This window comes from Ciona robusta, chromosome 4, assembly GCF_009617815.1.
Source record: "Ciona robusta chromosome 4, ASM961781v2".
Classification (NCBI taxonomy): domain Eukaryota; kingdom Metazoa; phylum Chordata; class Ascidiacea; order Phlebobranchia; family Cionidae; genus Ciona; species Ciona robusta.
Window position 1 is genome coordinate 5,574,204 of NC_143238.1, and position 17,243 is coordinate 5,591,446.

General features: G+C 35.6%; 2 protein-coding genes across 3 annotated transcripts; both read left to right on the plus strand.

Moving 5' to 3' along the window:
- Positions 1–468: 468 nt before the first annotated feature.
- Positions 469–4,478, plus strand: LOC149737036 (carbohydrate sulfotransferase 14-like). Of its 2 annotated transcripts, none has more exons than XM_089875982.1 (5): positions 469–749; positions 896–1,066; positions 1,859–2,140; positions 2,485–2,664; positions 3,585–4,478. In XM_089875982.1, exons 1-5 carry the CDS (start codon positions 483–485, stop codon positions 3,588–3,590), a joined length of 906 nt encoding a protein of 301 aa, XP_089732108.1. In that variant the 5' UTR covers positions 469–482; the 3' UTR covers positions 3,591–4,478. The 2 variants fall into 2 exon arrangements, with proteins under 2 accessions (XP_089732108.1, XP_089732107.1); XM_089875981.1 differs by having other exon boundaries at positions 470–749; positions 2,871–4,478.
- LOC149737037 (nonsense-mediated mRNA decay factor SMG5-like) lies at positions 4,472–16,644 on the plus strand. Its single transcript, XM_089875952.1, has 28 exons — positions 4,472–4,609; positions 5,020–5,125; positions 5,317–5,409; positions 5,699–5,828; positions 6,075–6,287; positions 6,450–6,525; positions 6,637–6,802; positions 7,115–7,243; positions 7,302–7,393; positions 7,668–7,757; positions 8,285–8,348; positions 8,410–8,554; positions 8,842–8,944; positions 9,157–9,216; positions 9,286–9,420; positions 9,741–9,973; positions 10,491–10,701; positions 11,052–11,237; positions 11,507–11,596; positions 11,659–11,697; positions 11,979–12,127; positions 12,425–12,580; positions 14,432–14,654; positions 14,722–14,812; positions 15,704–15,790; positions 15,853–15,938; positions 16,159–16,247; positions 16,424–16,644. The coding sequence occupies exons 2-28, from the start codon at positions 5,046–5,048 to the stop codon at positions 16,484–16,486; spliced, it is 3,279 nt and encodes a 1,092-aa protein (XP_089732078.1). The 5' UTR covers positions 4,472–4,609; positions 5,020–5,045; the 3' UTR covers positions 16,487–16,644.
- The last annotated feature ends 599 nt before the right edge of the window (positions 16,645–17,243 follow it).

A 17,243-nucleotide genomic window follows, 5' to 3' on the forward strand; every position in this document is an offset into this window, starting at 1 on the left:
ACGTCACAAAATCCCGACTGGTGTAATTTTTCAAGAGAGCGATGCTTGAAAAACATACTGTACAAAACAAATTGACGAAGCGAATATTTTAGCTTGTATAAGATCGTCTCGCTAGCGAAATAAACACCTTAACACTGTAAGTTAGGAATATTAAATGTTTGTTTTACAAAACAGAGAGAGTAAACTAAGATCTAAAAGTGAATATTTCCTGCCTTTTTCCAAAGCATGTATACTAATTATTATATATGCTTTGCTTTTTCTTACGTTAGAATCAGTCATGCGTACAAATAACATAAAAAGAACTTCTCTCTTATTTTCGCGCTCTCTCTTCTCCATTTCGGCGAGTAAAGCTGTGTTTATAGGCAGAAAACTTTCGGTAAAGTGAAAGTTACTTTTCTGGTAAAGCAGAGAGAGTATTTTAACATACATTCACACCTTTAAGTTATTTTAAATGTGTGTAGATTATTATTGAATCATTTTTAATGTTGTTTTGTTTTCAGAGACTGTTCTCTTTTAATAACATGCGGCGTATGCAGAAGTACTTTCTGTTGCTGTGTACCGTCCCTGTACCAATCCTTTTGTGTATAGCATACAACCCCACATTTTGCTGCAAAGAGGTTGAAAACAAGCCTGAAAAAGGATGGTTTTTCAGCAGAAGTATGGACTCTATTGCTCTTCAATTACATGTCCATAAAGAAGCAGATAATGATAAAAGATTGAGCAATATTTCAAAGTCTGTCGTAAACATGGTATGTTTTTCTACTTTCATATGTTTTTTTAATATAACAAATGTAATAAGTCACACAAGTTTATCATTGCACTAACATAGGGTATCATTATAGGATTATTTTGATTTTTTAACCTTTTTACGAATCTCTAAATATTTTGTTTCTAGGATTCGGGAGTCAATCACAAAGCTGTACGGAGGAGCTTAACTACCATATGTAACCAACGTCATAACTTTCCTTTTACTTTAAATAACCTCACGAAAAAGCAGCGTCATATAACCTTAACCCACTTGATTGTAAATGACAAATATAAGTTTTTATATTGCTACACACCAAAGGTTAGTTATAAAACATTATTTTTATAAAACATTCTACTACCTAGCTAATGTTATTCTCATTATGCAAAGGTGTGGCTTTTTTATGTGGTCAGTAAATGTCTGCCTAACGGTATTCCTATTTTTTAAATATTCGAAACGAAAAGGTATTGCATAAACCACTAATTGGGTAAATAGCATCCTTAACACTAACGGTTATTGCAACAAAAATATTGAAGTCACCTGGTCTAATTATCACTTAGCATGCTTGTTAATGGATTGTCACATTTTACAAAATTTAAATAGGTCCACTCTAAATAATAAGCCTACTCTTGTAATAAATAAATATTCAGCCTAGACAAGATGGCAGGTCATATTTAGTGTCAAGTTTGATTTTGTCCGGGGTTAGATTAACATTACGTTGTGTCTGGAGTGGTGGTTTAATGGTTTAGTCGCTTGCATTGTAACCGAACGTTACCGTGTCAACGCTCAACACTGCTAATATTGTCGCGTATGTTTCCTTTGACAAGACACTTAACGAACGTTGCTCCAAACCAGTGGTCACTAATAGGTTGTCCAAATTAACAGTCATCTGGAAAAAACAAAAACTGTGAAGTGTCCTGCAAAGTTACAACGGATTTTAACAAAAACCTTTTAAATTACCTTCTTAAGTCCTGGTCATCTACTGCCTAGTGGCCCCATTAGTATTGACTGATGGCCTGCTGAGTATATATTTTTTCACCACATGTTAGTATGTTATCACTCTCTAATCCTGCACTGCATGCATCAATCCTTTAATATTGTATTGAATGCTAGGTGGCATGCTCTAACTGGAAAAAAGTTATAAAGGTGTTGTATGGAGAAGTGGATTCTGCTGACAAAGTGCACCAGCTCGACCATGTGCATGGGTTCAAGTATCTTTCTGATTATAACAGGACTGAAATACAGGAACGACTTGAAACTTATTATAAATTTATGTTCGTTCGAAATCCCGTAGAACGCGCGCTGTCCGTGTACAGGAACAAATTCAATGAAATTGAAGCGTTTCATAAACTTTATGGAAGCAAAATCTCCAGCATGTATCATCAACCAGAACAAGTAAGAAAATTGAAAATTTTAAATGCTAATCTAATCAGCCACCTCAGGCTATAACATGTTACAACTAATACTGTTTAAATAGGATTTTAGAATATGTAATGTTTATAAAAAGTTTGACGCTAATATTAATTACAATAGAATAAAGATTTGGTGGTACGAAAACATAGCAGGCAAAAATCAATTCAAACTAATTTATAACAAAATACATATATTTTGCCTAAATGGCATTGTCAGTCTTTTATTTAAATTGAATGCATTAATTACACCACATTATCATTAGATCAAATTCTACACTGTGTGTAGTGCATAATAATAATATTTGTTGCATATTTTTAAAATTTTAGTACCGTGGAAAAGTTCCTGGTGATGATGTTACGTTTGTTGATTTTTTAAAATATATTTCAACTGGTATTGATGAAACTGATATGAATGAACATTGGATGCCAATGTCCACGTTATGTCAGCCTTGTGCAATTTCCTATGATTTTATTGGAACATATAACAACATAGAAGAAGAGGCAGAGGTGAGATCTTTTACACTATAAGACTAATATCACTACACAGTGGCACAGCCAAAGATTTATGAAAAATATTTTTATCTTGTTGCGGCACTGTCTGAAAAAAAAAATATATATATATATCTTTTTTCTGAAAAATTGGTTGGAGGAGATTTTTGTCGGTTACGTTTTAAGCACCAGATTCCAACATCATTTGCTTATTTGGTCCTTAGATTGTTCTTCGAGCAATAAACGCCCCAAAAAATCTTCATTTTCCTCACCGTCAGCCTTGGTACAAGCCTACCTCACATAACTACATTCAGCATTACTTCTCGTTGATACAACCTTCACTATTCCGACAATTTGTTGAGAAATACATAACTGATTTCAAAATGTTCTCATATCCCTTGCCAAGCAACCTGACATCAGTTATTAACCATACAGTTTCCAAAAGCCATTACTGATTATAAAATGGAGATAGTATTTCATCATTTCCATTTGTTTCAAGATTTTTTTGTATTTTTAAATGAACATTCAACTGTTTAACCCATGAAACATTTATCATAAAAGTTCAATTGGTTCTTTATAGACAAACTTTCATTTATAATGGTACGTTTAGTTACTACATGTTTCAATTTGGTTGTGTGAACTGTGAACCATATTTAAAGTATTTAATATACTTTTAGTTTTGCACTTTTTAATGGTTATAGCATTTTTTGTGGTAGGGGTTTTGTTGCAAGATAGTAATTTTTGTAAGTAAATCCGTTCTCAATACTGCATGCCTTTGTATGCAAAACACACAAAGATCTGTTTGTCTTTACATACATTTATTCCGAGAATACAGTATTATTTTACAATTCTTTATTCTGTATATATATACATACATGTATAAATGTGTATATACATGTATATATTATTTCCAATTACTTTTTCATTTTCACACACAGCTATGACAACCCCACAATCAGGTTGTATCCCATAATTCACACCTATATTGAGGTCAAGCAAACACAAAATAACAGGATGTCTACAATAGCACCCTATTTTGCAGGATTACTCTGTCTCTGTTTTTTTCCAGAATTCCACGATTATCATTTTACACAAGAGTTTAATTTTAAAACCTGTTTTTATGTTCTTGGTTATGATACTTAATTCTTTGTAAAGTGCCTAATTTGCTTATTTTTTTATTGTCTTATTGATGACTTAACTTGTTTTTTTTTGTTCATTTATACGACTGCCGAACCGACATAAACTGCTTCACATCAGAACACATCAATGTCCAGCATCATGTGTTTACTTTAGTTTATAAGCTGCCAGTATGTTACATACTTTTGCTGCTGTATTATGCATTCCATATAGCTTTTTCTGTTTTTAAAAAAATCATTGTACAGTAATATGTTGAACGTAATTGTTTTTAACACCTGAAATGATTTTATAGTCAGTATCCCGCCATTGCATGTATAAGCTAATTCTTCTTTGTAAAAATCTTTGTCTTTCTTTGTAAAAAGTGTTTAGTATGGTAGAAAAAGATGGGACACCATTCTGTTATCTCGTCCTATTTGGTAGTAAACAAGGAACTTTCAATTTCAAAACTTTACGACTTCCATAGACCATTGTTAATTGTTTTAAACACAATCAAGATTGTTGGATATTATGTGCTAAAGGTGTCCCGTCTTCTTCGCCTTACCACAATATTAGTAGCGTGTTATTCTATTTTTTTCATATTTTACCTCAAGTATTTAAATGCAGCATACAACTTAGAGCAGTCCACAGCTTTTAAAATCAATGTTTACCGAAATGGTACCATTCTGTGTAAAACCTTTTTCTTATTTTATAGAAAATTTTAGTGATTAGATATAATTTTGGTTAAAAGCAGCTTAAAGTTTTGAACTGCAAGCTTTTGATTTAAACTGAACATGCTACTGTAAAAGAGGTGAATCTACATTTCAATGGAGAAATTATCCTCACACTGGTTAGTGCATTCATTATAGTATATAAGTGGGGTGTTACTTCTTCTACCAGACTTAATGTAAATAATATTTTTAACAGCGCATCTGGATAAAACGCAGTGTATTTAAAAAATTCTATTGAAAATCTTGCGGGATGACATTCGAAACGTTGGAAAAACACTACGTTTTTTGACCAAATGAGCCACAAAAAGTTTTTTAATTGAGTGGTTATTAAATAAAATATTGTACTGATTAGGTTTGGTTTCCTTTAAATTTTTATACAGTGGTTATTCAAATAGTTGCAATCATAGGATTGTGATAGAAAATATGGCTTTTGGACAATCAAAAGCTTTTCTACTATTTATTTAAGACCTAATGTAAAAATATATAGTAAATTTTACACCAACAATTTTTTTTTAAATTTCTAATTTAGGTGACGAAAAGTGCTGAGTCGTGGCGATGTCCCACACTGATGATTACTCAGCAAAACACACGGTGTCGCCAGAGGTCAAAAGTATCTCTGCTAAACGACTGTACCGGTAAGTCTTTTAAAAACTTGTTTTCCTTATAGATAGGTCTTTGTCAAGGACTTGAGATTTAGGCCTTCCTCTCACTACCCTCAACACCCAGGATTTTGGGAGGTTTTAAGATAACCCTATAGTATTTTTTATTTTATTATTTGGCTCTTCTATTGAATTCTAATTTAATCAAGTTTAACTTTTTATTTCAGTCGAGTTGTAGAATGTGTTCGAAAACTGGACCTTGGGCGTCAACACAGAAGAAGTTTGATCAGTCTTTTTCACCCTGAACAAGTGAAATTAAGGTTTGAACTATTTTAAATTAATAACACTACATTCCATTACTTCCAGGCATAAATACCCTGATAAAGTCTTGTCAAATGGCAGATGTATGCTGGAATAAATTTACAGTTTTTATCCTGGACAGGCCAAAAAAATCTATAACAACCATAATAACATTATAATTTCAGTTTACAATTTTGTTTCACTACTTTCACATACACTTGTCCTGCTGCAACCAGAGGTGTTAAAACACATTTTAAGTATTTACAAGTATTCCATAACATTTGTAAACTATCTTTATTTTTGTTTCAGGCACAAATTACGAGAAGCATGCGAGAGATTAATGTTCACGTATTCCAGTGATTATGGAAGGAAAGCCGAGGAATTGTTATGGAGGAAAGTGTATTATGATGTCATACATGCTGTTAAAAGTGGAAGAAAGGTGACTATGATGTCATAACCTGTTTTAGCATCTGTTAACGTTAAAATTATTTTAAAAGGATTTATTTAAAACAATCAGGTGTGTATAATAGTAATAAAATTCAAATTACATAACATTAAAAAAAGTCCTAAACCTACAGAAAGTTAAACTATAGAAAGTCTAAAAAGTTGGGTGTTCCTTACTTTACAGAAGCTTAGCCGTCACTCAAAACTTTTTTTCCTAAGTCTAACTTATTATTTTGCTCAGTTTCAGTCGAATGCTCCAGGAGCATTACAGCAGCATCACCTGCAACCTCATTTTCGTCAGTTCCTCTACTCTGCTGTTGGTTATTATCATTATCTTCTGCTACGTCTGCAGTCCAAGGTGAAGACAGATTTGGTTTGTATAGATCTTCCTCTTGCTGATAAACCTCTTCAGAGAACTACAAGAAGGAAAAATAAAGAGGATGCTAAAACTCAGGTAATTATAAACAAATAAGTGAAATTTATTTTGTCTCTTCGGTCCCGATAACTAAGAACAAAGTTTACTTCTGCTAGCAAATATAATATATATATGTAAGAACCAAAAAAATCTATTTCATTATTTTTAGATTTTTTAAATGAGCAAAAATACTGTATTTAGGATACAGAAGAGAAGGAGATTGAATTGTGGGTGAAAGCAACAAGTTATAAGATACTGGTGTGCCTTGGTGATCTGAGTGAGTATCAGTTTAAATGCAATAACATGAAAATAATTTATAAATATTGTAAAAATAGTCAACAAAATAGTCATATGGTGGTTCAGTTTTTTTCAATCCCTTTTTTCTCAGGTCGTTATCAGATGGAATTTGGAGGTTTAAAATCGCGTCCGAACAGATTCTATCAACTTGCCTTACTTACTAAACCTGGGATGGGAATGCCACATAATCAGTTAGCTACGTTGGCTGGCCATCAGTCTTGGTGGGGCCTGACTGCCACTTACCATTACTGCCGATCGTAAGTTGATTTTCCGTATTATTGAATATTATACTGCTGTTACTTAACTTTTTACTATATTAGGTGCAACAACCACCCTTTTAACTGACACTCTGTCCCACAGTTTTTATCCGTAGCATATTTTAACGACTGTCGATTTGCTGTACATTTCCTTTTCTTCGTTATTTAAATAACATGATCTTCCCTATTGTTTTAAGAGAAGACATAAAAAAATTATATTATGTTATATTCACTGACTTTTGTGACATAACTTAACCCTTTACTCTATTCATTGAGCATTAAACTTTTAATTCTATAACTTAACCATTTCAGGCTTTACGCTGAGCAAAGCTTTGGAGGGGCTGAGGGAAACTTGCAGAAACTTTTGGATCGAAATAAGAAGTTGTTTTACCAGCTACCAACTGATGCTTTGGATGGAATTGTCGCAACTAAAGTTTACAGGTACTTTGGGATTTTATGACAAACTCTTTTGTGTATAAAATGTACATCTTTACAACAGAAAAGAACACACAAGGATATTCATCATTTCATTTCTTTACCTGTGTGACTTACTCAGACCGAAAACTTACTCAACAGATGTGGAAATATCAGGTAATCATAAACTTCATCCACATAGTCTAATTCTGCATTATATTATAGGTGTAGCAACCACGCTTTTACTTTCAATTAAATGTAAATATGTTTTTAACTGTAAGGGTGTTTTAACAACTTGTTTTGTCACTCCAGCCTGGATTTTCGTTTAATCTTTTTAATCTTTACTACTGTAATCGAAGAAATAAATAAAACCATTAAACTATTTACTATTATAATGGTATTATATAAATACCACACGAAGGCATACCAACTAATATATTTATTTGTCCAGGTCTTTGCAAAAGATTAATCGATGCCCTACATGTTTGTCTCAACAATATGAACTTGGAAACTGACTTTATTGAAGAGGATTTATTTGAAGGTGATTTTAGTGTTGAATATATACAGAACATTCAGTAGTAAAGTCTTGTCCTATGACAGTAGAAATATTTGAAAAACGTTTTTTTTATAGTTTTTTACATTATGCCTGGTAGCATAAGTAAGAGAATATACAGAACTCTTTCATTTGAATCGAAAGTTGTTTTATTTGAGATTCTCTGTAATGGGATGTGTGTATTGAGATAATTTAATTGTAGCAACATTGGATGGTATACTTAAGGGAATAGAATGTGGTTTGTAATCTAGTTATTAAATGTAAAGGTATAACTTGCCAACATTTATTTATGACTGAGTAAGTAGTTCTTGCATAAAGTTCAACTTTTTGCTCTGCAAATTACTGGGCCTAATTTAATTATAGAGGCATTATGCTTATACTATAAAAGGATACAGTTTTCATATATATATTTATGTCATGCTGTTTTTCCTCATGTAAGTGGCTGTTGGGTAATATGGTACATTATATTTTTATACAGCATTACCTATTAATAGTAACATTGTATTTTCATACAGCATTACCAAATGGTGACATTGGCCAAGGGCTGGGCTCCAGCAAACAAAAATCAGGAGACAATAGGTACGACTATGTTACCTGCTGAAAAAATATTCAACTAAATTTTAAACTTTTTTTACCCCAGACACTCCAACAAGTCCGGCACATCAGTTAATGTTGTAGCAAAGGCAGCTGATCACAGGAAACAACAGAATTTACAACACCGTTTAAATGGGGACATTGTGTTTAAAATCTGTGTGTTGTGTTTGATGAATGTACATGATCTTCAGGTAAAACAAATTGGCTGTTAATTACTGTGTTTAGCTGAGTTAGTTATTACCCTGAAAATAAAATAATGTATGTTTTCTTTAGTTTTTTATAATAATTTTAAGTGCAGTAACAGTGTGTCTTTTCAATTCTTGCTGTACTGTTCTATATACCAATGAACCAGTCACTATTTTATGAGGAAATACCATGTTATTGTTGTTTATTAAACTGTAAACGGTCCCCGTCAAATATAACATTGTGACAGCGAATGCTGAGATCTAATATTCCTACTAACCACTGCTTACCACAGGCTTGTAGATCTAATAGATCTTCAGCAGCAATAGCGTTTGCTTTAGCTTTCTTTTCTCATGTTCTTGGACATGTCTGCCAACAAATAACAAGTGATATAAAAGGTAGGGCAGTACTACATCTATTAAGATTCCCAATTTTTTCTTTTACGCAACTAAATTTTTACTCATTTTATGTTCAAATGTTAAGCAGTTCTATTCTATGTGGGTGTCAATGGCCTGGAATTCATTTCAGATATACCCCCATTTTCAATAGTTGGAAATTATTAATGCACTCTTTACTACGTTATTCAATAATTCAAGTGTTTGTTCATTAGAAACCGAAAAACAGAAAAGTGAAAACCTTCCAAATGGTTGCACCGACACCCAGGCTGATGGTAAGAAATTGTTTCTAGAATTTACTATATCTCAAAACCCAAAATAATAAAAAATTTGTTTTCCTGCAGGTGACCACTGGTCTGCGGCACCGAAGAGCAAGAAGAACAAATCCCGAATGTTGACCAGGAGAAGAAGAAGAGTCTCGGGAGCGGAGGATGGTAATCTGAGTGAAGGAGAAGACTCGATCGCAGCAGGAGATCATGGTATTTATCTTCAACCAAAATATTATTTTTATTAATATTTTAACTGAATGTGCACTCCACTTTTTACAGTATGTGTGGCTTGTTTTTAGCACCCATTTTTTGCTACATTTATATAAATTTGTTTGCTATTTATCTAAGCTGCAACAAAGGAAATGAAATTGGGCCTCATACACAATACTTTTATTACCATTTGGTGGATCAGAAAATAAACTCATTTTACTTACATTAAAATATATAACATGTAGTTTGTAGAAGGTTCCAATCTCCACCTTTTATTTGTAATTTGTCTTTGATGATAAAAACATCATCTTTTCCTCCAGCATCCGATTCTGATCCGATTGATTCAAGTTCCGAGGATGACTCTTCCTATACCAGCTCCAGTGGATCAGGGACTCGATTGAGTCAGGAGGACCTCTCCTCCCAAGATGAGGAAGATCAGTTTAAAACAGATGAGAACAAGGTTCGCGGAAGAAGTGAGAAAATAGAGGTTCAACCTCCACAGCCAACTCTGGCAGTTGCAAGTTTACAAGATCTTTCAAACAAAATGTTTCAGGTGAAAAGAAAATGTTTTGTGACATAGTTTGCATTTTCGTTAAAATAAATGTTTTTGAAGATATTTTTACCTGAAAATATGAATTATACTCCTAAGTGTGCTATAATGTAGCATTATGCTTTAATTAGCTCTTCAGCAATTTTTATTAATTTTCTGCCATCATTTGTCTGCCAATTTTTCAGCATTTCCTTCTGTCTCATCAGATAGCAGACGAAACATTAGTACAATATAATTCAAAATTATGACATCACAGCAGTTTTATATATCTATTACACTATTATCACATTTTTGTAACATATATTTATATTTTGATTAAGCTTTATTTATAATTTGGACCATATTTAGGCTTTTATTTAATCATTTCAACCCAACTATGAAACAATAGTACAATATAATTCATCATTTTACCATAACAACTTTTACTACCTGTTGTATTATTATCAAATTACTTTTATTTGCGTTTAGCTTTATTTTAAATATCTTTTCAACCAAACTAATGTTAGAATTCCCTTCACAGCCAACCAACCGCCATAAGATAACACTCGCCCCTTCATTCTTACAACACCTCACTCCAGCAACCCCTGCTATTAAACCAACCCCACCCGTTGAGGTAACCCAACCAAAGATAAATGAGATAATAAATGAAGAAATCAAAGTTGAAACAGGAAGTAACGATATTCAAGATGATTCTATAACCGACAAACCAGAAGTAATGGATTCTAATGAAGGTAAAGTTCATCTATACTCGCTATTCACGCATTTTACTACATTATTTTTTAAAGGTTGGATGATTATTTAATCTATTCCTATTTTTTGTAAAAAATTTTCTGGGCCAGTGGTTAGGCACTTGCATTGCAACCGAAGTATACCTGGTTTAATGCTCAATGTTAATACTACTGATGGTTTGTGTAACCTTGGGCAAAACACTTAACAGACATTGCTCCAACCCAGTGGTCACTAATTGCTTGTAGAACCCACAGAAAGCCACCCTGTATGACTTCACAATGGAATAATATTCCTGGACTAGTGTTTTGGTTGTATTATTAAATTTCCACTTTCATCTATTTTTTCCCTACAGGGTTTCGAATCTTACAAGTGATGTCACAATACCATTGTCTTACCTCTGTGCTCAAACTGCTTGCTGATTGGCTGTCAGCAAATGAGGGTGTAGTGGGGGCGTGTGCCAAGAGCTCTCGTGCTTTATGGAACCGATTAGTTCAATTAGTGGAAGTTTTACCCACAGAAAAACTAATGTTACAAATTGGTGAGTTCAAACAGTTATATCAAAGCAATGTTTCAATGTTAATCCTAAATATTGATCTGACTCGAACTTGATGTGAATTATATGAAGTGTACACTTGACAAAGAGCACATGAGTGCATTTAATGATTAATAATCAAATGTTTGATTAGCAATTAGAGTTATAATGGTAGCTTGACATAAACCTACAACACATTAATTCTATTTTATCTTCACTTACTTTTTATCATAGATTATAAATAAATACCCACCAACTCAAGTTATTTATTTTAGATGAGCTTCAAAATGACAAGATATCAAATAATTTTCTTATGCAAGTTATTGACACCTCAAGTCCAACAGAAAGTAAACCTGTTGAAAATGGTAAGAACTTAACATGTTTCGACAACAACTGTATTCTTTAATCATTATTTTCATCTTTTCAGGCAAAACTGATGAAACTGAACCTGCTCGAAAAGAGAAAGGTAAATCGAAATACTCTCAACTTATTTTCATTTTGTATTTAAAATCTGTTTACTTATTTTTTATAATTTTTACAATTTAAACGACCCCTTAACACAAAAAAGTGTTTCCCCTCATTTAATTACAGATTTTTTGAAGTCAGTTTTTTATAAATAATTATTTTTTTTATAAATTTTTTTTATAAATAATTATTTTTATTTAAACTGCATTTCGCCACCCACCGCTACATACTGTTTTTTATTCTTGCTTCTTAACATTTTAACATTTCCTCGTTACTTCCCAGCCCCCTACCCCAAACCCAGCCCATGGAGACAGACCATACCCCTTCCTGAAGATTACGTAATAGCAAAGATGAATGCTATAAAGGATCCAAGCTCCAAGTCATTCATAGACACAACTTTACCCTATCAAAGTCTTACCAATTTACAGCAGGTAAGCTTGCTTTTTGTTATATTTATGATTATTTATTTTGTTCCATTGTTATCTGGGTAAAATCTGGCTTTATGTTTTTAAACTAAAGTATTTATATTTTTTTAAGAACATGTCAAATAGGCAAGCTTTTATCAATTAATACCTGTTTATAAGAAGTATGAAACATTACATTTTTAATCCAATCTTTTTTTGTTACAAATAAAAGTAATACCTTTGAGCTTTTTTAATATGATTATAAAGCAGACTTTAACCATCAATGCTACTATTTTTATATCTATTAAAATTTTTTTTTTTTAGTGCATGATTCGTACATGCCGATTACGTCACTTATGTCGCACCCTCGCTTCTATGGATGACGTTGAAGTTGACGTCATCAACTCTGACGTCACGATCGGCGACGAGCATTTCGCTGCCCCTGAGGAGGAAACGGTTGACCCCCAGATGGAGCTAGAGGTGCGTGACTTTTGAATACACAAATATTCTCTGGAAAGTGGATTCTACGTAACGACATTTGGCGCGCGATATTCGGGAAAACAAACATGACGTCACACATAAGAATCCTAAAAACAGGGCGCAATCGTCAATAGATTTTAATATCCCTCCCCCAATATTTGCACCGGCAACAACTACCAGGAACCGCCTGTGGTAAATACGGAGCGCATGTGTTTGCCGAGCAATGTGTGCACTTACACAACATAACCGCATGAGTGCAGAGGTTTCCCAGATGCTATTACCTGTACGTTGTTGTCGCCTCGCTATATCGCATACCCGGATTCTATTTAACGCCTTGTGACCAGGATACCTGGCTTGAGCTATTCTGCGCCTTTTAGTTTAATTGCTTTGTTTTCCGAGCAATCCCCCGAGACTTAACAAACACGGGCGATGTCCTACGAAGTTAGTTCACAAATATTGACTGACTGGCGTAATGCTTTCCCTCCGTACCGCGCCCGGGCTGTACTAGTGTGAAGGGCTGCCCGTTATGAACATGGCTTAGTTTACCCAACAATATTTACTTACCGTCGAATACATGAGCCATATCACCCACATACGTTGCGCGAATTTGCTTCTTTTATTATGAAATTTTGTTACACCGTAAATCACAAAGAAAAAGTAACTCTAACTGACAAATGGTTAAATTTAAAAATCTACAGTATTTCTTATGAAGTAAAAGATACGTGAATGCGGTATAAAATGTTCTGCTATCTCATGTTAAACTATACGAGATAAATATCGCCAGAAACATCAGACTTCTTTCCAGTTTCCAGCTGCTGATGTTTACAGACAGATATCAATGTTGTTCCATTGCCAGCCATCCCAGGCCAACGATAACGAATCACTTAACAAGCTCCAATATACATGTTCGTTACGAATAGCAGCTCAGTTTAGTCCCTAATGTACAACATATATGTAGCAGGATATTTACTTACACGAAACCGACCCCAAGGTTCAGTGACTCGCAAATATTTATTTTGTGTAGCATTCGAACCTACTGCGTTCGCCGAGTCATTGCGAAACATAATTTGTCATTAGTTTGCTTAAACCTTCGGTACAAGGCCATACACACATACCCTCTGTTCCATACTACGTGTATGCACCGCGACGGTAAACAACATTGATACCCAACGCTACCACACTGGGTGATAATCGATCTAGTTTCGCCCTTACTTGTTTACCTTGCAAGCTTAGTGTGCCATCAGTAGCCAATTTATCAATGCCACAGATTGGTTAATCATACAACTCAAACATTACACTTGTTAGCTGCCTGTGGCTTCTTGTTTAATGGCCTTCTAACATATCCGCAATACATGTCGAACACGGGAGTATGGAGTCGGAACTACAAGCTTATAAATGCGATGTTTGCGCTTGTATATTTACAAATCCTTTCCGTAGTTTAAAACTTTACATATAATGGTAATCTGATCTTGTAGGCTGTTAATGGGTTTAATTAAAACACAATCACTATAACCGACGCATGCTACTGATTATGTACCAATCAACGTATGCCACGTCTACGGTACACCTATATATAACAATAACATACGGTACTGTGTGGGAAGAAGGATACCGTTGGCACATGTATTCCACGTTTTTTTGTCATGCTTTTAACAAATTAAAACTCTGGTTTAGAAACGTGAGGAAATGGTTATATAATTCTGTAAATATTATTTGTTTACCATCTCAAATGCGACGATAAAGGAGAATGAAATCATGGACCATCTTACCCCAACCTACTATATATCACAACACAGGCTGTTGAATTAATGGTTCACCTATATAACAAATACATAATACATTGTTACACAGGCTGTAGAAGCAATGCGTAAAGCGCGTATGATGAAAGACATGGCGGCATCGAGACTCCGAAACGAAGTTCAACTTCTAGAAACTTCTCTCGGTGCTCCCAAGTCACGTGACTCTGCACTCTGTCTCTACCTAGTGGTTGATACGTCATCAATGTCACTGGAACTCCCCCACATACGTCGTCTTGTCGCCAGCGGTCGATTTCTGGTCGTGATTCCAAAAACAGGTGACGTCATCGTGGATTACGTCATCATACATCATAGTGCTCTTTTTAACGTGTATATTATGTTCAGTTATCGATGGCTTGGACGCGATAAAGAAGGAATCCCAGGGCGCGCGAGACGCGATACGTTATCTGGAGAGCGAATTAAAGAAAGGTAACCGGTAAGTGAACCGATGTTGTGTTTATTATTCTGCGGCCGATACGAGGCGCTGGTTTATATTTAGATTATCGCTCGTTTCTCGCGCTGTTTCCGTCCCCGACCTTTCATTCCAATAACTGATTAGTCACGGTGCTCGATCATCGTCCAACTTGGTTTCGCACCCGCGGCTCATGGCCTCGATGCGGTGCGGTCACACCGGAACAAATAAGCGATAATCTGCGGCTAATCGAGCGAACAGCGTCCCGCCAGATGCGAGTTGTTTACCGTCGGTGCAATCTTGCTGCCCACACTGTCTTCCGTCACCGCATTGGCTGTTTTAGAAAGGAGCCGCCTCCCTTGTTCGTTTATATCCAACTCAATTTTGAGACATGTTTTTCGCAACCAACAGGGACGCTATCGTAACCGCTATCTACGATGGCCGTTCGCCGCCGCCGCAACCCCGCACGGTTCCCATTTAGTCGCTCGTTTTTCACCACTTGTTTAGACCACACACTCGTCTCCTTATCTCTCGCCCTGTGTTTGTTTTCCATCTTGCTCGGACGGTAATATGTTGTCCCACGCAGGGGAACGACCGTAATCCGAGTATTGATCCGTAAAAAGCACTCGCTCGCCCGCGCAACCACCTCTAGCCGGTAATTTGTTGCAAATCCCTAAAACCGTTGATTACTGTGAGCGCACCGGCACACCGAATTACCGTTTAATGAGCCGTGCCCTCCGACTCGCAGACAACACAGTAGCGCAACAATGGCTCTTAACAACGAGTAAATTCCAAGCCTATACAGCATAATATTGTGTTAGAAGACTTCTGCGAGTCGCATTAAGTCGAATAACGCTGCTCAAATCTACCTATTGAGTCATCTCGATTGCGATAACACTTAATTGCTATTCGCAGGTTCATCCGGGCGCAAAGTAAAGACGAGCAAGTGCCTGGTGTGGATGGGGAGCCGCCCAAGCTTCGTCGTGACGACGTTGACGCATGGTAGGTCAACAGAGACTGCTGGTGTAAAAAACGACATCGATTATACAATTTATCTTTTCCAGGCGTTTCTACCGCATCGTGGAATGCTGTCGTTTTCTTATCCAAGCCGAAGCAAGGAAGTCAGGCACTGAAGAAAAAGATCACGGCGGTAATAGGATTTACTCAGTCCCGGCCATTATACTTAAAAACGGCTACAAAACAGTCATCTAAAAAAAATACTCACAACGTAACATACATGGTAACTTGTAACCTGGCACGAGTGTTTGAAACTGAGCAACCGTGTTATAACGACTGTCGTGTTCCGGTCACGCTAGGATAAATCAAGTTACATTTATTTTTACATTTAACTTTATTCCAATTCTTTCCAGATCTTGTGACCATTTTAACATGCAGTAGGGAGCAGCCAACGCCTCGAAAATCGACCGCCATTGCCGCTGCCAAAGCACATGGCATACAGGTGCTTATACATCTCAATCAACTATACATGTGCTTATACCTACACTATTCAAGTTTTAACTTACGTGCGTTATCTTTCCCGGTATGCTAATCTATACAAATGACTCTATACGCGGATAACTCTTAGCTCTAAATTAACACCGCCCGTATCATGTTTAACCTAATACCAACTGACAGGTGAAAAGCGCCACCGTCTTCAGCAAATCTCGAGCGAAAGCCTCAAACCATCCTCAACATTGAAACCGACACGTTAAAGAGAGGAACTTTACCGCCACACTTCTAGTAACAGGACCCCTCATTACAAAAGAGAATCTTACACTTTCGGATTTTTTAATTTTTCCTGCTGATTTTAGCGAACAATTTCCACACGCGAGAATATAATAAAGATTAATCAATGAGTTGCATCCTTTAATAATGGAGATCAGTAATTATTGGTAATATCCCGAACCGACCAGTTGCTTCCGTTCTTGTTTATCAAGGGGTATTACGTTGCAAATTTTACAAACAGCATATAATGTATGGGTCTAGTTAGAAAAAAACTGACTGTATGTTTCAATTGAAATTAGCTCCATAGAAAAGCAGCGTGTGAAGTTTCAATATATAGTGTATATGGTCAGCTTATAGAAACTGTTTCAACGTTGTTTTGCGGGGTATTCAGGTTTTTGCATTCAACGTTGAATCAGCTACAGACCGTCACAGCATCCTACTCATATCACGTATACCCGCTTACCGAACTATCGGGCTGTGATCCAGATTATTGCTGTCATGAACACGCGACGGCCCTGACAGGTTTACTCGTTCATTTATTTGCTGTAAGAATTTAGAATCCGGATGCTATAGTTCAATGCGCGCCAATCGATCTCGGTATTGGATGCTTTTGCCAGGTTTTGTTGGTTTAAACAGCCCGTGACGCAGCGGTCAGGTCACAACGATCCGATACGGGTAACACAAAGGGCCGTATTAGCGCGGACGGCGTGGATTCGAAGTCTTCACGATG

Coding starts and splice junctions, on each gene's coding strand:
- LOC149737036 (XM_089875981.1), top strand. CDS start 483: ATGTTGTTTTGTTTTCAGAGACTGTTCTCTTTTAATAACATGCGGCGT. Junction 750..895: donor CAAAGTCTGTCGTAAACATG/GTATGTTTTTCT, acceptor TTTTGTTTCTAG/GATTCGGGAGTCAATCACAA. Junction 1,067..1,858: donor TATATTGCTACACACCAAAG/GTTAGTTATAAA, acceptor ATTGAATGCTAG/GTGGCATGCTCTAACTGGAA.
- LOC149737037 (XM_089875952.1), top strand. CDS start 5,046: ATGTCCCACACTGATGATTACTCAGCAAAACACACGGTGTCGCCAGAG. Junction 5,410..5,698: donor CCTGAACAAGTGAAATTAAG/GTTTGAACTATT, acceptor TTTTTGTTTCAG/GCACAAATTACGAGAAGCAT. Junction 5,829..6,074: donor CTGTTAAAAGTGGAAGAAAG/GTGACTATGATG, acceptor TATTTTGCTCAG/TTTCAGTCGAATGCTCCAGG.